This window comes from Ailuropoda melanoleuca, chromosome 16 (assembly GCF_002007445.2).
Source record: "Ailuropoda melanoleuca isolate Jingjing chromosome 16, ASM200744v2, whole genome shotgun sequence".
Classification (NCBI taxonomy): Eukaryota; Metazoa; Chordata; class Mammalia; order Carnivora; family Ursidae; genus Ailuropoda; species Ailuropoda melanoleuca.
This window is the reverse complement of record NC_048233.1, coordinates 43,796,767-43,819,477: the sequence shown is the minus strand read 5'-3', so window position 1 is coordinate 43,819,477 and position 22,711 is coordinate 43,796,767. Positions and strand designations below refer to the sequence as shown.

The window sequence follows — 22,711 nt, the reverse complement described above, 5'->3', positions numbered from 1 at the left end:
GAGGAGGGCTACCCACACTCCCCCCTCCTTAAAATCCTGCAGAGGAAGGGGGAAGGAAAACCAAAGCATTCTCCTGTCGCCGCGGCAACCATAAAACCCCCAGCTAAATCCATCTTGTGAGCTCACCGCCCCATTAAGATGCAGGGCCAGGCTCTGCGCCAGCCCAGCCACATTCATTTGTGCGAATAAAGGTGCAGGAGGGGGAGGGGAGCAGGCTGGGGAGGGACGGGGAAATGGCGAGAAGAGGTTATTTACACCACCGTCCTGACCTTCTGGAGCAGCGCTGGCTCCGATAAATAACCCGCTCAGCGCCGTTTCAGAGCAGGAGTGGGAGGTGCAGGAAGGGAGCAGGGGCTGAGGAGAGCCCCCACGCAGGTGCGCGTCTCCGGGTTACTAATGGCTGAGGCGGGAGCAGGCAGCTGGCTTTGGGGGTGGTGGGGGGAGCAGTCAGTTCCCTGGGACTCCCACTGAGAAAATACCACCCCCACCCCACCCCACCCCTGGCGCCAATTTCCAGGCGAGGGGACGGAGAGATGCCAAGGAGGCAAACAGCCCCGTAAATTAGGGATGGGGGGTGGAATGCTGGGGAGTCTCTGAGGTAGGAGGGAAGAAATATTATAAGATGGGGAGTGATGGGGGGCACTGGAGGAATAGAAGCAGCTGCCAAAAAGAGAGGAAGAGGAACAGAAACATCACACAAAGGCAGTTTGGAAAAAGAAATCTGTTTTATTCCTCTTTGCACAAAGCAGTATATGAAGGTGGCGATCTCCTGACTCCATACATCTCTGACACAAAAATGCCCCCTCAAATATGCCCAGTTATTCACCCCACTTCAATCTTGGAGAACTGGCAGTTAGTGGGTGGGACAGAAGGCTTAAGTCTCAGGAAGGTTTTTTTGAGACATTTTTGTGGGAAGTTTTGGGTCAAGGGGAAAGATCAGACCCAAGAGTGGGTGTTCCAACCTCAATCTTCCTGGGGAAATCCAAATCCCAAAGGTTTTCTGAAGAAAGGCACCTCTCTCAGCGACCTAGGGAGGGAAAGAGCCCAGACCTACTGCCTGGATGTAAGGCTGAGGCAGAGAGAAGACAGGGTTCAGCGGCAGAGATTGCAGACCCAAGGCAGAGGAGTGAAATGCATGTGGGGGAGCAAAGGGGACAGAGCCCAGAGGCCCAAGTCATAAATCCCACCCCCTCCCCAGTTCTGAGCAAAAACTCTTCTTCCCAAGACTAAAATGGGGTTTTAGTTCAGGGACTGGCTTTGCTCCAGGGCACAGCAAGGACAAGCCAGGCAAAGATCCCATGGGTAGAGAAGGTGGAGAGTCAAGGCAGTGGACCAGGAGACGGACACTCCTACAATGAACACTCACAAACCACAGCGGTTTTGAAGCTATAAGCCAGGATCAGGGTAAAGAATGCAGCTGTGACTGAAATACAGAATTTTATAAGCCCTATCCAATAAAATTTAAATCCCTGCTTCTTCCACTCTGTCCCCTGCCCATTAGCTGTTCCCAATCTTTTTTCCAAGGCTAGAGGACAGGGCAGTAAGAAGGCATGGGAGGAAATGCTGAGGCCAGTAAGTGGGGCTGTGGCTGAGACTGGATATGCCACCCCCACTCACCCTATAGAAAAGAATTCTCTCTCTCCCTCCCCTCGCTAACATATGGGCTGTTGGGATGAAGGCCCAGTAAAGGCAAAGGCAGGAAAACACTCAGCACATTCTTTCTCCTGCTTTGATCTCAAGTGTAACTGCAGCAAAGGGCACAGAAGTTGAGAAGAAAATATGGGGGATAGGAGAGCATGAGAGCATAATCCGTTGTAAAAAGGAAGAGGGTGCTTCCCCTACCCTGCCTTTAGAACCTGCTGGGAGCTTTACTCCCAGACCACAAAAAAAGTGAGAAAGAATAGGAAGCATACATGGAGGTTTGGGGGAGCAATCACAGACAGAATGGAGATTTAAGGATCCTTTGTGATCCCCGAGATGACCCTGAGAGCATCAGTTGGGGGACTGGATGAGAAGTCACAGCAGACGTGTGGATTTTTTGAGGGGGTGAGGAGCCAGGAACAGTGAGGTCTTCACCGAAGGAGTGACCACTTGATCTGTTCTTTGGCTGACTGCAGCACCTGCAGGGACAAGGGCAGCAGTTGAGGGGCCGGATGGTGGCAGGGCAAGGACAGAGACTGGGGCTCTCCTTCCCCTCACTTGCCTTCCCTGTCCTTAGAAGAATGGCAAATACAAAATCCCCAAGGGTAGAGGGATGGGAAGAAGCTCTCTAAGGCCCTAGAGGACTGTCAGTTTGGGAAATTCCAAAAAAATTCAAATCCACTGGGGGGATGAAGAGAGAAGAGGTATACCTGGGAGGAAAGAAAAAAACTGGGGGTTACTGGACATATGTTAGAAAGGAGGGGTTACCACATCCAGACGGACTTCTTGGTGAGAATTCCAAGTAGGTAGAAAACAGAATCCCTCCCTTGCCTCCCACATCAGGTAGACTATCTATCCGCAAAGTAGCAGGATGGATCTGCAAACCCTGCTTATTCTAGAATATGCATTTCCAGCTTAGCCCTCATTTGAATAATAAGAGGAGAGAGAGAGAGAGAGTGTGTGTGTGCGTGCGTGTATGCGTGTGCACACACACACAGACCATCTGCTTAAGGCAAGCCTCTGCTGGGGAATAAATCACTGAATGAGGAATCAGGCAGGGAGGGTTTGAAGGGTACAGAGCAAGGCTGACAGCCACTGCTCACAGGAATGTGGGACAGGAGTTGGGTGGGTAGGGAGTGTTTGGCTGTATGAGTCCCCGGTTCTCTGGAATAAGAGGGAGCCAAGAAACATGTGCCTTCAGTCTCTAGACTCATTCCAACTTGGGCTAGGGTGGAATGCTGTTCTAGCCTCTTTAGTGGCCCAGTCCATCTGGAGAGGAAGAAAAGAGAGAGTCATACCTGAGACACGGTCTGCTCCGTAAGGGGGACATCTTCACCCTATGACACGGACAGAGAAGCATTTAACACGGGAGAAAGCTGGAGCAAGACCTCACTGAAGTCAGTAGTGGAGAAGGAAAAGGTGGTCTGGTCCTTTAAACTGAAGCAAAAGGCAGATGCCTGACTTCTCAGTCCCTTCTAGGTAGTACAGCCACAGTTTTCTTGGCCAGAGGGACTGTGAGCAGAAAAGGGTGATTTCATCCATCCTCCGTTTTAAGGCAGGAGGACTTCTTAAAAGATTTATTCCATTCCAAGTAATCAGCAGGTTATCTGATCCTCAACTTGGGGGTGGGGGACCTGATTCCCTAGTCAGAGAAGACCTTCCCTGAATATCAATATCACTAGGGAAAGGATGAGGGGGAGCCAGGGGTAATTTAATGGATCCCGCAAGGCCTGATGGGTAACGACAGCATGTTAATTTGAAGAAATAAACTGCTGCAACAGCAGCCTGAGAAGGGGAAGGCGGGAGTGGGTGGAGGGGGGACCCTCTCTCTTGCCACATAGAGACATATGTTAGAGGAGAAGATTAAACTATGCAAATGGAGCCCACGGCAGTTAAGGGAGAAGATTTCCCATTACCCGACACTGTCAGCCTTCACTCTGTGGAGGTCAGAGCTGGGACATGCTATGAATGGGGAGATTTGCTTTGCTTAAACATCTATGCACCCCACCATTTGCTGGTGGGCTCTCTCCATACCCACCATGATCTCCCTAGCAGACTTGGAGGCTTCTACGGTTAACTCAGAGGCCCCTTTCTGATATTACTACCACCAAAAGAGGACTGAGGTTCTGGCAAATAAATGCTTCCTGACAGAGAGGTGCTGTCCTCAGACTTTAAGACAAGGAAGCCACTCTCCTGACTCACCTGATTGGAATCCATCCCCAAAGGAAGTATAAGTCAACCTCAAGTTCCTTTATAGTTTCAGAACCATTACTATTGAAGTTTCTTTTATTCATCTTTGATTCAATTAAGTATGTATTAAATGTTCCCTCTGTGCAAAGACTATATGGGATGCTAGGTACCAGGGGAGGGGCAAAAATATGCCCCTTCTGCTCCCCTCTTTGAGACAATGAGAACTTGAAAGGAAAGGGGAAGGCTGTATGGATTCTCTAAGCCCTGACCTTTAGAGGCATTAACAGGTCTGGCCCTGGAAGGTGAGCAGGTGGGGGATGTAGGGGAGCACACTCCTGCTTACCCTTAATGCCACCCGGTGTACCACTTGCTGGGGATCGCTCTCTAAGATCACCCTAAGAAGACAAGAAGAAACCATCATTCACTCTGTCCTCAAAGACAAACTCATTCATTGTGGGGATACTCTGGTCACTCAGGCCACTCGCCTAGGATAGAGGCAATTACACCACCCCCTCACCCCAAATCCAAGGAGGTCCAGGCAGATCAGAAAACTCACCCTCCATCTACGATTTCATCCACAGCCAAGAACAGCCCCTCCATGTTCTCCAGCAGAGCTCGCTTTTCTACATTTTTCCTGAGTCCCCAAAAGAAGAGAAAAAAACCAGCCTGTGCATAAAAGGAATCCTAGGACATTGCCTGAGCTGGGGACTCAAAACTATACCAATTCTCTCCACCCACCACACAGACTAAAAGGGAAATAAGAACTTGTTGGCTTATCCACTCTAACCCTCTTCTTACTCTTAGTTGCTAAGTAAGGATCAGGAATGTCAGGAAAGAGATTCAAAAAATACAGGCAATTTCTGACTATTCAAGAGTTGATTACGCACGCAGAGCTAGTTTCTTCCCTACCCACTGTGACGTTGCTCATAAACACTGAGCTCGGGGGGTGCGACAAAGGACATGAACAGCTAAACTCAGTCTGGAGGTGGCAGGACGTGGAGAGGAGTTGAGTGCAAACTCTATTTGCACTTAAGCTCTGACAAACCTTCTAAGCCTCTCTCCGCTCCCCCCTCCTCCCCCTCCCTCACCAGCTCTTCTCAGGCCTTGAAAAGAAGCCCAACTAGGGGGCTGGAAACAGCCAGGGCCCTCAACCACCAGCCTTAGATCCGGTGGTTGTGCATGTGGCCAGTCACATCCGTCAGTTTGACTCTTTCACGAGATCACCGAAATGAAGTCTATTCATTCACCTGGCTAAGAAATAAATCAACCCCTTCCTGATGAAATCTGAGCCATTCGCCCTGCTGATCTTGTGGGGCTGAGAGCGCCTGCTGTTCTGCTCCGGATGGCGGATGGCTGTCTGTACTGGGTTCACTTGGGAGCTGCTGGGGGAATGAAGTTCAGACTCCTGGATGTTTTCAGGAAAAGTATCTTATATCTTTTCTGTTGCCCATCTATGTGGGAACAGAGGGCTGCTGGGGAGGTGGAAAGGGAAGAGAGGGTAAATGGCATATTCTTCCTGTTCTAAAGAAGGGAAAATCTAAGGGCTAAAGTTAAAAACTGGGAGTGTTGCCTCCATTCCCAAGGTACTAATGTTACATCTGGGACATTTCCCTATGCTTGCCTTTTCCCTACCTTCTAATGAAGTCTACGAAAGCACCTTAATGGTGCTCAGAATTCTCACAGAGCCACTGGGTAATAAGAGAGTAGAGAGACATTGCTCCCTCCCAGTCCCCCTTCTTAGGAGAATTATCCCACAGGAGGGACATACTTTCCATCCAGTCCTCCTCATCAATGTGAATTTCTCTGAAATAATTAGCCTAACTTCTCAAGGTAAATCAATTCCCTGGAGCCTCTGCTAATTCCCCCACAAGCCCCTGGGCCTGATGAATAGTGACTTTCTCTCCCAAACAGATGTCAAGAATGGCCTGCTCACCTCAGCATCTGGCTCAATGAGTCAAAGAGGCAATTCAGAACAGCCATGAGCATCAGCTGTTGGGAGACAGAAGCAGCAGACGGATAAGGTTCAAGGCCCTGAAAACTGCTACCTGAACAACAAGCCCGCTAATTCATTAAGCATCAAAAGACACAGGCTTTCACAAAGGAAAAAAAGCCTAAGGTGGAAGTAAGAGCAAAACAGGAAGAGGACCTGTGGTTTCTCACAGAAATAAATTCTGCTACACAATCTCACAATTTGAGGTCTCTCTTTGACCCGACTGTTCAAATTTTCCCATCACAGTCCTCTACATATCTTTGCCAACTGTATATGTGTTACCTGATATCTTAGGTAAAGAAATCATTAATACCAAACAATAGCTAAGGTCAGAGGGTTAGTGGAAAGAGCATGGCCTTTGGCGTCAGATAGATTTGGGCTAAATCCCAGCTGAGCCATTTCTAGATGTGTGACCCTGGAAAAGTTATTAGGTTGAACCATATGAAACTGCCACGTCTATAGTTCAACAGTGGTCATATGCAAGTAATTTCATATCTTTCCTCATGGTTTGGTTTCCTCATCTATAAAATAAAGGCACTAATGCCCACAACTCACAAAAGTGCTGTAAGATTTAGATAACAACGTACCTTACAAAGCACTTAAGGTAATAAGAGTTTCGGAAGAATTGATTTTCTCAAACTTCTACTTTTGCTTCAAATTATATAGGGGCTTATTTTTACTTATCTACTCTCCTAGACGTTGCTACCTGAGGTAAGTAGCTTTTCCTGGGCATAGGAAGCAGGTTAGGACTATACCCACAGTCTTCTCAAGTTGATCCATTCAGAATGTATGGCTTCAACATGACCCCAAATGTTGGCTAACTGACCCAAACTCAGTCAAGTGTGGACCCTTCATAGCAGAAGCAAGCATCCCCCCAACCTTGACCAAACCTCAGAAATCCATCTTTAAGGGATGCCTGGGTGGCTCAGTCAGTTAAGTGTTTGACTCTCAATTTTGGCTCAGGTCATGATTTCAGGGTCGTCAGATCAAGCCCTGTGTCAGGCTCCACACTCAGCACAGGGTCTACTGGAGATTCTCTCTCCCTCTCCCTCTGCCCCTGCCCACCCCCTGCCACCACCCCAGCTTGTGCATGTGTGCGCATACTCTCTTTCTCAATAAAATCTTTAAAAAAAAAAAAAAAAAAAGGAATACATCTTTAAAAACTCTATGCAGGGAAGGCCACTGATATGTTAGTATGTATTAAAATATATGTGGTGTCTCCTACATGGAGATAAAAGAGCAAGAGCAACTGGGGGGGGCACCTGGCTGGCTCAGTCAGAGGACCATGCAACTCTTGATCTCGGGGTTTTGAGTTTGAGCCATACGCTGGGTGTAGAGATCACTTAAATAAATAAAACATTAAAAAATCAAAAAGAAAAAGAGCAATTAGGGAAAACTTCCACTCTAGGTTGATTTGCTTACTAGGCCATGTTTGTGAGGTCAGCGGGGATCTCTGACAACTTCATTAGCCCAGTCAGGAGCCAGAGGGACGTGGCACTCATAGGGTCCAGAACCAGTAACTATGTCTTGCCCATGGTTTAGAAAGTGGGATCAGAGATAGCAAAAAAGGGTGGGATTCTCACCTCATTTTCATAGGAGCTGCCAATCACATAGAAATAGAGATCGATACTGCTTTTGTATACCACTGTCAGGCCTTCCAAGAGGGCAATTTCACCTGGGGGGAGGGGAAGGTGGAAACAGTGGGTGGCCTGAGATTAAGAAAGTAGGATGGGAGTTACTATGAACTCCTGGCATCCAGCTGTTCGGGCTAAAGTAAGGTAGGTCATAATAACCCCCAAAGACCAAAGATGACCTGCTTTTTCTTTCTGGGTGGTAGCAGAACAAGGGAAGTACACTTGGGGAAATCAAAATGTATCTTCTCCTCTAACCACCTTCCCACCAACTACTCTTATTTCCCTCCTTGTATATGAGACAGGATACTAGTCGATCCTTCGGAGGTGAAAATGCAGAGCGGTCACCTTTACAGACTTCCATTTACCTGCCCTAATGGATGCGGTACAATAAGCAGAGCTGCAGTTAAATTTGTCAAGTGAGGCTCATAAATCCAGGGACTAGACAGGTAGCTAACAGCCAACCTTCCAGCACGGTATTCCCGCGTGAGGTACACTCACCTCCCCATTACATTCTGAAGAGTTTATTATATGAGGGGAGGAGGAAAAAAGAAAAAAAGGCAGTCATTTTATCCTTTCTCTGCAGTCCTGCTGCCACCCCCTGCCCACCATGGTTCCCCCAACACAGGGAGCAGTGGAAGGAAAATGACCTACTGTCAGTCCGATGGGTCTTGTTGAAAATGTTCTTCTCAAAGGCCTTTTGCTCCTTGACGCTGGGGTAGGTGTCGTCATAGTACTGGTCAGAAAGAAAGGAGATGAGTTGGGTCATTAGAGCTGGGAGCCCAGAATGATTAGTGTCTGTGTTTTGCCCTGGATCTTGGATTTCTCTCCTTCAAGGCATGGGGTGAGGGAAAAATACTGACATGAAGAAGGAAGAGCTATGGAGGTAGGGAATGGTCAGTGAGCAAGCGAGTACAAAAAAAGACAAAAAATCCTTTTAAAGACCCTGCTCTAAGCATGCCCACCTCACATTTCTAAGACTGTAGGGACAGAGGCCTACATGCCCTATGATGAAGCTGTGCCCGTCTGCATTCTAGGCCAGCAATCTCGAGACCACGCTCATCGAGCGCTCCCTAGTAGCTACCCCATGTCCATGTCCGGGAGCAGCGCTAGGGAACATGCAAAGCACTGGAAGCACAGAGCACTTCAGACCCTCCCTCACAGTATGAAGCTGAGGAATGGGGGGAGGCTGCATACACCTCCTCTAAAGAAAGGCAAACCCTACCCAATCTCTCTCATACCTCAGCTCTCTTTTCTGCAAACTGAAAGAAGCAGGAGACAATCTAGCACATTGCTGAGCCCACTCCCAAGCTCTCCCTGGCACGGGGTGCGGATACAGCTGCTAAATCGCTCTGCTCTTTAGGGGCTAATCCGTCGCAGTCAGCTGAAGACCTATGACAGGTCTGGCATTTAGTAACTGGATAACTGTTTCAAAAGGTGTCCTGCATAGTTACATCCAATTACAGGGAGGAACAGCTGGTGAATTCTAAACTAATCTCTACCTGCTGATTGATTTATGCTGTGCTCGCCCGGAGTTAATACACCAGGGACAGAAAAAATTTCCACAGGAGGGGGAGAATATGGAGGGAGAGAAGAGGGATGTCCTTTCTCCTCTCTTTCTAGATCCAAAGTTTGAAACATCACACGGGGGATGTCAGGAGGTACAAGCTTGGTGGTGACTGCAGACCTAGGGCTGGAATCCTGGAAATGCAGAATTCCCTGGAAAAACCCAGGCAGGGTGACAAGGCAGAAGGAAAAGGGACAGGAGTGATGGGCACGGGCAGCCTGCTTCTCACACCCAGGCACTGTATTGTTCGGGAACCAAGGTTCCCAAGCTTTTCCCTGCTCTGATGCTGACAATAAAGGAGGTCAAAATCTGTGGGAGGCAAGTATGGAAGCAGGGCAACTAAGATACCGAAGCAGTTTGGTTTTTATCTGGAGTTGGCACAGGAAAATGGAAGAATTCTCAAAATTATAGTATCAGGTTATATGAGATAATAGGGGCAGTCCCAAGATCCAAATTTCAGAGTAAGTCTTTGTCTTGCCCCTAAATGAATTTCAAAGGGAATCTCACCTTGGCAAAAAGTCGATCTCCATCATTGTCCAGAATCAGGATGGCTTTGACAGTATACAGGGAGGGTTCCTGAAGAGATATGAACATACTCAGTCCTGAAGGCTCCTGCCACCACTGGCAAACTAGACACCTTCCCCTAGTCCCACTGGGCCTGCAAGGGGATACAGAGGTGCCTCCGTATGTCCCCCAGCCCATCCTGGTTAGATTTAGGTAATTCCCACTGAGAATGATCAAGTGGTGAATGAACTGAATTGAGGGAAGGGGCATTTCAACAAAGGACTCCAAAGCAGCATCAGAGAAACAGTTTCTCTGAGCCAGACTTACAGAGGATTTAATCAAGGTAGGTCATGCTGTTATTTCCAAATATTATGCTACAGTTATTTTCCAAATTACTCTCCCTCCCTGGTCTCCCATGCACAGGTAGGTATCAAATGTGACCAGATTAATTAATAGGCACTGCACGAGGCTATCTGAAAATAGGGTTGAATGCCCTAGTGTACTTGGAAGTTTCTGCAGTCCCAATGCAGAAGCATAAAGCAAGCCTTCCCTAAACCACCCACCCACACTGAACAGGGGGAAATGAGCACGCATGCGTGTGCACACACTCATGCTCACAGACACACCAGTTCTGAATGCAGCCCAGTGAGACATCCATCTTCCAAGACTTCCCCTGCGCTCCCAATTCTTCTACTATACCCCCAACCACTACCACTTAACTTCCCAAGACATAAACCAATCTGAATTTGGGGGAATTAAGAAGTAGTAAGAAGAGGATCTGAGAAGCCTGGGGCCTGGATATAATGAGCAGAAGGGGAGTGTTCTTTCACTACCCAAAATCAAATTTTGAGGATAATGGCTCTCATCAAGGAACCAAAGCCTCAGTCTTAATGGTTACACTCAAACAACTGCAAAACGTATCACTCTACAAAAGCTCCTTTACTCCCGCAACTTCTGGGGAACCAGCTAACCAGGAGACGAAGAGGAAGGAAAGGGAGGCAGTGTTATGTGTATGGAAGGTGTCTGCAGGCCCCCATCCCTTGAATTTCTTTTTTTTAAGTAGGCTCCATGCCCAATGTACTCACAGCCCCAAGATCAAGAGTCACATGTTCTACCACCTGAGCAAGTTGGTGCCCCTCACGTCCCTTGAATTTCTAATCAGCATTACTTACCACTGATATCTCTCCCCCGTGCTATGAGAAAGGGCTGTTGCTTTGCTGCCTCCCTTTCCTGGCCTTACTTAGGAAACCCGCAGTCCTGAGAGGGGCTAAATATAATCTCCAAGCATGTGTTTAGTAAAGACCCAAGAGTGAGGATGAAAGAATTATTGCCAAGGATCCAGAAACTGCAACCTCTACAAAGGTAAACTGTCCCATGAGGCTCCAGGAGGCTTATGGTTCCCTGCAAAGAACCAACCCTACACCTCAGGGAGTTAAGAATGAGAGTAAAGGGAACCCAGTCTTCTGACAACAGGGTGATGAAGAATGTAAGCTTTCCCCACTCGAATTCTTGAGAACAGCAATTTTTGTGTTTTGTTCACTGATTTATTCCAAGTGTCCTGAACAATGTGTGACACACACTAAACTCTCAGTATTTGAATAGATTATGAGAATTAATGAAGTTTGAGAATAAAGTAAAATTTCTTGAACCAGTAAGCATCTAGGGGACCCTCTTATAATTAGACTTCCAAATATAGGCCGATGTTCTGGTGTGGCCATTTTGGGTGATATTACTACCAACTTATCTCTCCTCTGATAAACACTTCTTAGAGATGCCCGGCCCTATACACATTACTCCCTGGAATAAATACTCCGTCTCGAACTAAAGAACTCTGTGTCTAGTGAAAGGAAGTCCCCTAGAATATCATCTAAAAGGTCACAAATAGAGAAGGTTTCCTAACTCCTATACCCCACAGAAAGATCTTCCCATAAAGCAGACTCAATTCTATAGCATTCACCAAAAGGGAGACACCAATGGGAAAGAGTTTCCTTAATAGAGGAAAAGAAGCCCACAGGGAAGGAAATTTAGAAGACATCATTTTTTCTACAACCTTTTCCCTGGAAATCTTTGGCTCTGTTCCTCTCTCCACATTCACAGGAACCTTGGAGAGTTTCCTAATGGTTTAAACTAGGCATTGGTCTGGCAATAGGTAACTGGTTCTTGCAGCCATAGAGCCTGGCATCCCTAGAAAGAATAAGATGGATCCCAAAGAAAAGAAAAACCCTTATAGCCACCGGCCAACTAGGAGAGAAACAATGCCCTTTGTGGCCAACAGGGAATGAGTGCCTAAAATTGCTGGCAAAGAAAGAAACAGATCCCTGGGTCCCGCTCCTAGCTTTTCTCACTGGCTTCCTAGGAGATGTTATCAAGGAAACCCCCAAAATAGGAAGTGGATCTTACTGGAAAGGATAAAAGACAGGCAAAGGAAGGCAAGGAGAAGACCAGATCTGACTTACTACAGCTCTGAAAGAGGTAAGAAGGCACTAGAGAAAAGGCTGCTCATTTCAAGCTTCCAAAGGGATAACCATACTAAATAAAGCCAAGAATTTAGGCATGAGTCTAAATGCTGTTTTAATTCTCCATTCTGCTACAGCTGGAGCCAGCAGCTTCTCCTTTACTTCTCCTGCCACATTCTGACTACAGCCGGTTCCACTTCAGCCGGGGCCTTTACCTCTCAGGAGTGGGGAGGCCAAGAGTTCCTCTCATACCATAAAACCAGCCAGTTTAAAGGCCCCAGAAGCCATTACTGATAATGTAATTTCATCTTAAGTTTTTGCAAAGGGCAAGTTTATAAATAACTCCCAGCTATTGAGAAATGAGCCTCCTGGACAACAGACTAGGCTTGACCTTGTAAGACATTAAATGCTGATTACTGAAAAAGACCCTACAAGCTTAGGGCCATGTTCAAAGGATTTAAAAGGTCTATTCTTGCCCCCCACTCCCGAATGTGTAGCTGCTAGAAAGCTTTCGAGACAAAGTTCTGTGATGCACTGACTTTCAGAGAGCCACAGCCTGAGTGTATAACAGAACTTCACCTCAAATGCTAATAGTGCCTGGAAATGATATGTAGGCAGACTGGTTTGTGGGAGGTTGGGTGGCTCAGACAGATTTTCTTGAATATTTTTATTATCAAGAAAACTAGACTGGGCTCCTCAGGGGAGCTGAAACAACACCGAACAAGCAAGTAGCCTGCTGCAAAGGAGTCTTTGATCTCAATCAGAGAGCTTTCTGAAGCCTGGTGAAAAACATCATCTCCCAGTACCCCCGCCCCCAGCACAGAGGGGACTAGTGGGGGAAGTCATTCCTAGTGCTGCCCCCTGTGGGCCTTCGAATGACCTGCAGCACTTCCTCATGATTATAGTCAGCAAAAATACTAAAAAGGCAGCTCTGGATAAAAGCTCTCTATTTCTGTGTCTTGTAAGTCAAAGTAGGGGAGATGGGCTCTGAAAAAGCACTGAAAGAAGTCAGTTCACAATGTATACAGTAAGAGGGAACTCTGGGATAAGATCATGGCATGCCACCAGAAGAGGACTGGGTGTTGGGGGGGGTAAGTCTTTGCAGCAGGCAGACAGGATATTTGAGGGCTAAGACTGGCTACTTTATTTAATTCATGGGGGAGAGGGGACACGACCAAGAAGCCTTTGTGGACTTAGAGGATGTTAGCCACAGAGCTGAAAGGGCACAAGTAAGAATCCGGTTGAGATTCCTAGAAAGTTCTTCATTTTCCACTTATAAAGAAATCTTTATGGCCATGCCAAAAGTAGTACCCTGGCTCGGCAACAGGTTCTGAACAACAAGAAACAAGATGCTCTTCCCTCAACCCTATTTATAAAGTAAAACCAAACCAGTATAAACTAGAAGGAAAAATTCCTAGATACCACTCCCAGCTCCACATAGCTAAGCAGGTATTTTGCTCCCTGATTCTGTGCCAACTTTTTTTTTTTTTTAAGATTTTATTTATTTATTTGACAGAGAGAGAGACAGCCAGCGAGAGAGGGAACACAAGGCAGGGGGAGTGGGAGAGGAAGAAGCAGGCTCCCAGCGGAGCAGGGAGCCCGATGTGGGGCTCGATCCCAGGATCCTGGGATCAACCCTGAGCCGAAGACAGACGCTTAATGACTGAGCCACCCAAGGGCCCCTCTGTGCCAACTTCTTCAAAATGAAAAGCTCCTCTGGGGTTGAGGGTTCCAATTTGCCAGCCACCAGCCTAGGGACTTCAAACGAAAAGAATTAACTCAAGGATTTGACAAGGAAGCATACTTTTTATACACTACCCAAGGGTTTGCTTAGATTCGAGCACAAGTCAGGAAAGACGAGGAGCCACAGGTACCACGGAACATAACCCAGATGCCGTGAGACCAAATACTGGCTATAAAGAGGGAACTGAACACAAATCTTAGGAAGGAAGAAAGTGATGTCAGGAAGAGACCTAGGAAGAATCTTCCCATCTGACACAGATACAAAATGTGAAAGCACAGTCACTACTAAGAACTCACAGGCTACAGGAGAAAATGTTTCTAAACTCCTAAAATCCTTTATTATAATCTGGATCAGCCATTAATTCAAGTTCTACCTTTCTGTAGGACTCTGCTTCTTCATCAGAGAAATGAGAGGCCTGATCCAGATCAGTTAAAGTTATTAATACCTTAAGTTACAGAAGACCTCTTTGGTAAGCTGATGAAATCTATGGACCCCGTTCCCAGAAAAAACATACATTCACAAATTTATGATTTCAAGGAGCTCAGTTAGAATTAAATATGATACTGGGAGGATAATAAGATGGTGTGGAGAGAGGAGGAAAAAAAGGGGAAATGAGTGATACTTTTGTAAATCACCCCCTCTCCTCTGCCTGGCACCAAATAATGATTTCAATAAATATGTGTGTGGCCTTCATAAATTAATGAATATGATTGAGAAAACTAACGCAGCCAGCAGGGCGAGCAAAGGTCAACACCTTTCAATGACTAAATTTGGTGGCTGTGAGACAGGAAGGACAAAGGTAACCAAGACCACACTCTTCAGGAATGCAAAATCTCAGGTCCTCTCTTAATATTCAGAAGGCCTGGTGCCTGGCTGGCTCAGCCGGTTGAGCACACAACTCTTGGTTTCAGGGTTGTGAGTTTGAGCCCCACACTGGGCCCAGAACTTTTTTTTTTTTTTTTTAATTTTTTTTTCCAGAAAGTCTATCTGTAGAATTTTTCCCCAGGGGCCACATAGTCAATTTTCCAACTCTTAGGAAAGTGAAAGAACTACAGAAATGCAGGATAAAGCAAGCAGCACTGGAAAGAGAGAGGAGTTGAACAAGCAGAAATCAGAGTACTCCACACCCAAGGCCTGAGAGCAACATTAGAACTTCCTGCCTTCCCAGTTCGGTAATCCAAGAGCTCTCATTTAAATACCAGTCAGTAAGGGGAAATATCAAATGGAACTAGATCTATTTCTGCCAAGTCCTTGGTTATGATGTTTCATGCTATCCGAACCCACCCCCCGCTGCCCCATAGTCTAAGAGAATGAGTTGACAGCCTCTGTGTTCATCTTTCAGTCTACCAACCCAAAATTTAAAATCACATCCCGAGGAGTAACTGCTATCCTCTGCTCCACTCTGTCTCCCTCTAACAGGTCCACAAATAATAGAAAAGGAGTTGAAGAAAATCGGTAGAGCTATCCAAACCTGTGACAGTAGGTGGGGATATCCGCCTTGACAGTGTGAAAACTAAACAGCCAGATAGGGAGACACACACTTCACCTGCAGCCTGAGACTTAGGTGACACAGGAAAGACTTCTGAAGAGATGGACGTGGTCAAACACCAGAAAACGAAAGCTAGGAAATCTAAAGATAAGAGAACTCCTCTAATTGTCCTATCTGAGAGAAAGGCAAGACAGAATGAGAGGGCCTTTGCCAGTACCAGCATCTTATATTGTGCACGGACTCAATCTCCTAGTCCATTTTCGTCAGCTGCTTGAGGGCACTCTGCCCTGTCTTTCTAATTACTCTGCTATAAGTGGATAGGTAGGCAATGATTCTTTACTCCTGTTCAATCCTTTATTTGCTTCTCGGGTTTCCCTTTCCTTTCCATAACTAGTTGTCTTGTCAATATCCTAACTCTAATCAACTCGTGTCAATGGAGTAAAAAACAGTAGCAAATATCTAGATGAAAAAGACCCTAAATCTGCCACTAGGGTCCCTCAAATATCTGGATAATTGCATTCATCCTCTGCCTCACAGGGAAGACCTGGCTTCTCAAAGATCTGGCTTTCTTCACATGGAGACCCCCTCCTCCTCTTTTGACCGTGTGACAGCTCCCCTAGACCTTTGATATAATTTATACCTTGCCAGGGACCAACTCTTTCCCACCACTGTGAAGGAGAGGGAAAAAATATATATAAATGCGTCGGAAATCTATAACGAGGTCTTCTTGGAGGGCAAGACATGGAGAGAGTTAGAAGCAGCGTCAATTGCTCTTTGGGGGTTTTAGTTCAAGCCGAGGTCTGCTTCCAGCAATCAACCATTAAAACAAGCCGGCCAGAGTAACAGCACAGTTTATTCTGATCATTTAATTTGAAGTGTCAATAAATTAAACTTCAATCAATTAAACTAGGTGTGCAATAACCCAGATGGACACCCCGACACCAACATAATCACAATAAAAATTTTTATGGCTGCCAGGGACCTCACCGGGGGCAGTGCTGGCACTGCTCGCGCCCTAGCTGAGAAATATATTTCCACAGTGCAGGAACGAGGAGATTGCTTCTCCTAACGAAATGGAGGGGCCAGGCACCAGCAAGGACGCAGCTGGGAGAGGGGCACAAGGGACTGCCAGGAACGAGATGGGAGTGCTTTGGGGGCTTAATGTAATTGATACCTTTGCCCAGAGCAGGGGGAGGGGGCATTTAGGCCAAGTACCTCTACTGTTAGTGCCAAAGGAATTTAACAAAAGCCCCATTAAGATGATTCAGGAAGCGAAGGCCACAGAGCAATATCAACCTTTAAGTCATTGATGTATTCTGCATAGTTTCATATATACGCATACTCTTGTGCACTCTGGATGCCCTGATTTTTGAATGAGGCTTAGAATTTGGGATTTGGTCATTGTTTTAGAATAAAAAACGTTTACTAAGGGGAGAGAAAGGATAGAATTAAGTCTAGTCGGAAAAACAATGGAAAAACAGTTAATCTAGAGAGGATTAGGAAAAATGAAACCTATGAGGAAAGATTTAAGGATCTAGACTGCTAAAGTAATTCAACTTTCAGAAAAAAAAGGTAACGGGGGAAAGGAGGAAGGGGAGATACGTCATTATCTTTAAGATTTCATTGGTTATTAATGGAGAATGGTGACCTGCAGAGATCCCTCTCCATTCACAGCTAAGAAAGGGAGAGCCCGGCAGGAAACAGCAGGAGAGAGGAAGCTGAGTCCAAAGACGCACGCTGGGAGCACTACAAAGCACGGGGAAGGGAAAGCGATGAAAGGGTCTCTTTCCTTAGAGACTACAAGAGGACCTGAGAAAGATTAGACAAATCTGCTCAAAACCTAGAGCCAGATTACTTAATTCAGGAAAGAAATGTGACCCACTGTAAAGTACCTAAATGAAGGGAAACTACTGGTATTCAGAAATTCCCATACTCAGATCAAACTTCGGCAGATGTTTCTTCTTGACCCCCTCTAGATTACCCTTCCCTTCTTCTCAATATCCTATGGCTGTGTGCCTTGTAGAGGTGAGGTTAGAAGAATATACTTTGATCAGATTTCTTCAGAGGTCCAGCCAAACCAGGAAACAGAAATGTGAAAGGAGGAATCCGACAAGAACTTTAGAAGGTGTCTGCCCTCTTTAAGGAGTGGTCCGTTCAATATTATCATGGTACAGTAAACTCTAGTTCAGTAGAGAGCTAAGGTAAGATCCAGGAATTCCTCATACTTTTCACAACGAAGACGGCAATTTAAGTAATCAGACGCTGCTGAGTAAACAGAGGAGGGGATAAGGTGAAAAAGGACCAATGCAGGAAGGTGATTCTGAATCCGATGGGGCTAAATTTCATGGGCCAGTTTGTGAGGGTAGAGAGAAATAAAAATTTAGGAAGTATCACCTGATTCTCAACTAGGGTTCCTCATCTGAAGCACTGAACACTGAAAACTATTTAAATGACTGTTGTTTTTTTTTTTTTAGTTTCTCCCAAGGATGGTACAAACTAGTACCATTGTGGATACAGAGAAGTTGATTCATTATATTAATGAATGCCTTAGGGTTTAATTCTCTCCTAGAACTTTGCCTGAGAAAAGGCTGGAATGGTGAGAAAGATATACAAATTCTTATTTGGGGGCCCAAAATATAATGAGATTGTAAAGAGCCCCCCTCAAAAAAAATGCTGGAAAGAGCTGACACAGAGGAAGGAAAATACTAGTTTAATATCATAAGAACTCTGGAGACCAGCACACGTATTGATACCTGTTAGTACTTTGTCCCCAACAAAAGCTTTATATAACTGATGTTTAAAAGTACAATTCTGGGGCGCCTGGGTGGCGCAGTCGTTAAGCGTCTGCCTTCGGCTCAGGGCAGGATCCCGGTGCTCTGGGATCAAGCCCCACATAAGGCTCCTCCGCTAGGAGCCTGCTTCTTCCTCTCCCACTCCCCCTGCTTGTGTTCCCTCTCTCGCTGGCTGTCTCTGTCAAATAAATAAATAAAATCTTTAAAAAAAAAAAAAAAAGTACAATTCCGCATACTGAAGAGGTAGAAAGTCCATGATGAGAAAACCTACAGTAACATAAGACTTAGTCTGGGAGGATGAGGAATCAAAATTTAACCCTCATTTTGACATGTGCTTCCTTGAGCAATCCCTTTTTCCTGTAATTTGGTTTCCCCTAACCCCATTACATAGATTTCTCATGACAAAGAATCAGTACGGTTTTAAAAGCGAAGTTTAGGGGTACCTGACCAGTTCAGCAGGAATCTGTGAAAGTGGCATCTTAGGTACAGATCAAAATGGATATAAGGAAGAAGCAGATTGAAATAGACTTCACTGAGGAAGCAGAGACTAAAAAATGAGCGGGAGACTTTCACATATACCTCCTTCAACTCACCACTACACACAGATCCCTCACTAAGAGGGCTCCCCAAGTATCATGTCCCTCAGTCCTACACCTCTAAGCAGGCTCCCTTGTAAAGAGATGTAGAGAGCATTGTAAAAGCTCCTAAAAACTTCCAAAGGAACCAACTCCCTGGAATTTATCCTAGTCTGTTAACTGGTTAAGAATATAGGCTAACTGCCTGGTACAGAAAACATCTTATTAAAAACTACTCAGGGGGTGGGACACCTGGGTGGTTCAGTCAGTTAAGCATCTACCTTCAGCTCAAGTCATGATCCTGCTTCTCCCTCTACCTGCCACTCTCCCTGCTTGTACTTCTCTCTCTGACAAAACATAACAAAAAAACTACTCAGGGGGTGTCTGGCTGGCTTACTTGGTGGAGCCTGCGATCTCTGAGTCACAAGTCTGAGCCCCACACTAGGTGTAGAGATTACTTTTAAAAAATTAAAAATTAAACAATAGAAAACCCTCAGATTTTAAGCTTGCTGCCTAGACTTGACCAATCCATACGATGAGAAGGAATTATCCCTATCTTTGCCATTTTTTAAGAAAAGAAATCAAACCTGTTATTCTCTTTTACCTGATGAAAATCTGGATGTGCACATATACTAGAGCTGAAGGAAAAGATACAAGAAAATGTCTTTGGAAAAAGCATGGAATTCAACTCAATCAAGGAAGGAGGCTGGGAGCTAAATTCCTATACACACATACACAGTAACATCCCAAATTGCACAACAGAGCACTTGAGAGAGAAATCCTCTAGTCCAGTTCTAAAGAAGGAGTAATAAGTATTTTATTTGTTTTAACAAGCAAAAGGGATAATATGGGCAAGGAATCTAAAACACTCCCTTAGCCACCAATATTCTCATAAAACCAGAGGGAGACTTAGCATCCCAGATCCTGCACTAAGAATTCCTAAAGTCTTAGCAGGGAGAAAAAAAGAACAAAACAAGGAGTCTGGAAAAATATTTTATAATCCATGCTAACTCTATCCGGTATTCCAGAACTTTGACGGAATACATTCACCATGACAAACCTACATAAGGGGGATTAACATGAGACCGAAGTAAAAGGAAAACCATTTTTGGAAGAAATGTAACGTTATTATCAAAAGAGAGTCGAGCTGTGACAGCCATGAGGAGAACCCTGTGGTGACAAACACCTGCAGTCTGTTCTTACAATCTGGGGCTAGTTTGAAGGTTTGGAGAAAGACAAAGCAGGCTATCATCCTTAACGCTCAGAATGAGGGGGAACCTCAAGGACCCCGATCCAGTACGCTTATGAGCCTACGCATCCCAAGGACTCCATGTGCTCGCTTCAACTTTCCACGGATTCTGCCCTCTCCCCGGAAGAGCTTCCTACTCTAAACCGAGGCGTTGGTTCCTAGGTTCCTATACTAGGCCACACACTTATTCCAGGGACTGGCAGAAGCTTCGGTCCCCGAGGATTACCCGGAATTTCCCTTTCTACCCCCTCCCAGTCAGGTTGAACCCCAACTCCCGGCCCCTCTGGACACCACAGCATCTCGGCTGCCCCTCCGGCTCCTACCAAAATCAGCGCCTCCATCTTGCCCCGCCGCTGGTGCCGACGTGGAGCCGCAAAAGCAACACCGCCGCTGATTGGTCCCGCGTTCTCATTAGACCCCGCCCAAGAGGAGGATTATTGGGCTATATCGTACCAGCTATTGCTCTATTGGCCAATCAGTGTACTAACTTGCTTAGAGGAAGCAAGGGGTCCAGCCAGAAAGCGCGGGCATTTGATTGTCAGTTTAAACACTCAATAAAAAGCCAAAACCTCACAGACGACTGGGGCGGGAGAGTCAGTGGGGCGGGGTTGTTTCCATGGGGAACAGAGGAAGCGATTTTTAATTTTCAATTGGCAGAGAGGAGAACACGTGACATCGTCGGTCTGATTTGGCAACTTTAATCCGCACTCCCTTTAGGGGGCGCTGTGTCTCCTTAGCCCTCAACACTGGCAGCTCTTGACGAAATCCTACCCTAATCCTCATTCCAAGAGCCCCCCCCTTAGGCCCTGGGTATCCAAGGTTGCTTTAACAAACATCGCTAGCCCTTTCCTCCGACTCGCTGAGATCCCTTCGGTATCCTCGCAAAGTCTGCACAACCATCGAATAAAGCCAGGAGATGCCTAGCGTATTAACTGGATAAAACAAGCCTGCCAGATGTTAATTGCTACAGTAACAATCTCCCCAAGATGGAGTCCCAGGCTTTGCTGGGCCCAAGGAAGGACAAGAAGCCAGTGAATTTCTAGAGCAGATTTTCTTTGACCAGGCATGAAACGGGACATTAGAGCTTTGGAGACTAGATAGGAGAGAGTAGGAGGGACAAAGGGGTAGAGGGTCCAGGATAAGGAAGGGTATAGGGAACAGGGTCTGCGGTTTTCCAGTAGGGACAAGCTGTTGCAAAACGAGAAAAGAGAAGTTTACAGAATGCAGGGATTTCACAATATGGAAGGTTTTTGATGAAGTTTAGCTTTCCCCTACCCCTAGGTTCGTTGGTCCCGACTCCTCCTAGGTCAAGGACACCTATTGCCTTATATTATCTCTAAAGAGTGGTTTTTTTGGTTTTGTTTTTTTGTTTTTTTCCCATTTCTGACAATTGCGTCTTCAGAAGCTCTCCAAGAAAGGCATCCAAACCTACCCAGGAGTTTTTCTAATAATTTCGGAGTAGAGCCAGAGGGCCCATGAGAAAAGTCTAGAACAATACAAAACTAGAGTTAATATACGGTATGAAGGAGGGTAATTGTTTTTCTGGTAAAGTCCCAGGTGACAAGCCTCATATCTGGAGCAAGTAAGGGCTTAGCCTTTATCTGTTCGGAATGGGGAGTTATTCACACATTTAGCATTGTGCCTGGCATCACAAAGTTGTCCTTGGCTTGGTAGCTTAATGATAAAACTAACATTTGATGACCATCTACTATGTGACAGGCACATGCTAAATCTTTGAATAGATTATTTAACATTTTTATGTATTTATTTTTTAAATACTAATAAAATTAGCCGTTTATTATAATTTATTTTATTTAACGATCTAGGAAGTTCACAATCATCAGCAGTTCCAGTGCAATTTCAGGTGCAATTGGGAATTCAGGAATGTCTCTGTGGAGCTGTTAGTGTAGTGAACATTGTAAGTAAAATACATGCATACTTTTGATAGCACATATGAACAGATGTCTCTCAAATTGACTTCATTTGTTTCCTTTGTCCTTCCTTCTTTCCTTCTTTCTTTCTTTCTTTCCTTCCTTCCTTCCTTCCTTCCTTCCTTCCTTCCTTCCTTCAGAGGCTCTAGGCCCAGAGTGGAGCCCAATGCAGGGCTTGAACTCACGACCCTGAGATCAAGAGCTGAGCTGAAATCAAGAGTCAGAGGCTTAACCGACTGAGCCAGCCAGGTACCCCTCAAAAGTTTTGTTCTCTGCAAACCAACCTGGGCCACTCAACATGGCTTTTATTGTCCTGATGTTAGTGCATGTTCCCTTTATACAATAAATTCATGACCATCAAAAGATATCAGTTTGATATACATGGCATCAGGGCCTTCACAGCCCCTGATAGGTTTTCTCTTCTCCATCCATTATGTTCTTATTAAATCCTACTTTGCTTACACGGGAATTTTAGTAGTTTCTCGCCAACCCTGCAGCCACCATGCTGGGTCCCCACGCACCGCCACAGCCCCTACTCCAGGGCCACCCCCTCTCCCCCAGCTGCCTGCCACCCCAAGGCCCATTATTTAATATTTTTAGAAAATCTGTATGAAGTAGATGGTTATTGCTCCCATTTTATAGATGAGGAAAGTAGAGCTCAGAGAAACTAAATGATTTACTTAAAGCCATAAAATGATTAATTGGCAGCCATACATTCAAGCATAGGAGGTCTGGTTCTAAACCATGTTCTTACCCACAATCCACTCTTCTAACTTGTGGTACAGCCTCTTGTGTATTCCAGTCCTACCCAAAGTACCGTACTCCAGTGCCAGGTGTGCTATAAGGACCATGAGGAGGAAAAATGTGTGATGGGGGGGGTCCTCTTTCTTTGATAGAGTAAGTGACAAATTTTAGCAATCAGACATTGTTCCAGAAGATGGCTCGTTCTTAG

At 45.7% G+C, this 22,711-nt stretch overlaps 1 protein-coding gene and 1 pseudogene across 1 annotated transcript; both read right to left on the bottom strand.

Annotated features, from left to right (window-relative positions):
• Positions 1 to 2,015: 2,015 nt before the first annotated feature.
• Positions 2,016 to 20,262, bottom strand: COPZ1 (COPI coat complex subunit zeta 1). The gene is made up of 9 exons (XM_011230116.3): positions 20,152 to 20,262; positions 9,527 to 9,595; positions 8,107 to 8,188; positions 7,405 to 7,496; positions 5,765 to 5,820; positions 4,388 to 4,465; positions 4,175 to 4,226; positions 2,940 to 2,978; positions 2,016 to 2,120 (listed from the first exon to the last, which is right to left on the bottom strand). The coding sequence occupies exons 1-9, from the start codon at positions 20,167 to 20,169 to the stop codon at positions 2,073 to 2,075; spliced, it is 534 nt and encodes a 177-aa protein (XP_011228418.2). The 5' UTR covers positions 20,170 to 20,262; the 3' UTR covers positions 2,016 to 2,072.
• A 1,380-nt stretch (positions 20,263 to 21,642) lies between these two features.
• Positions 21,643 to 22,191, bottom strand: LOC100478677 (annotated as a pseudogene).
• Between the last annotated feature and the right edge of the window lie 520 nt (positions 22,192 to 22,711).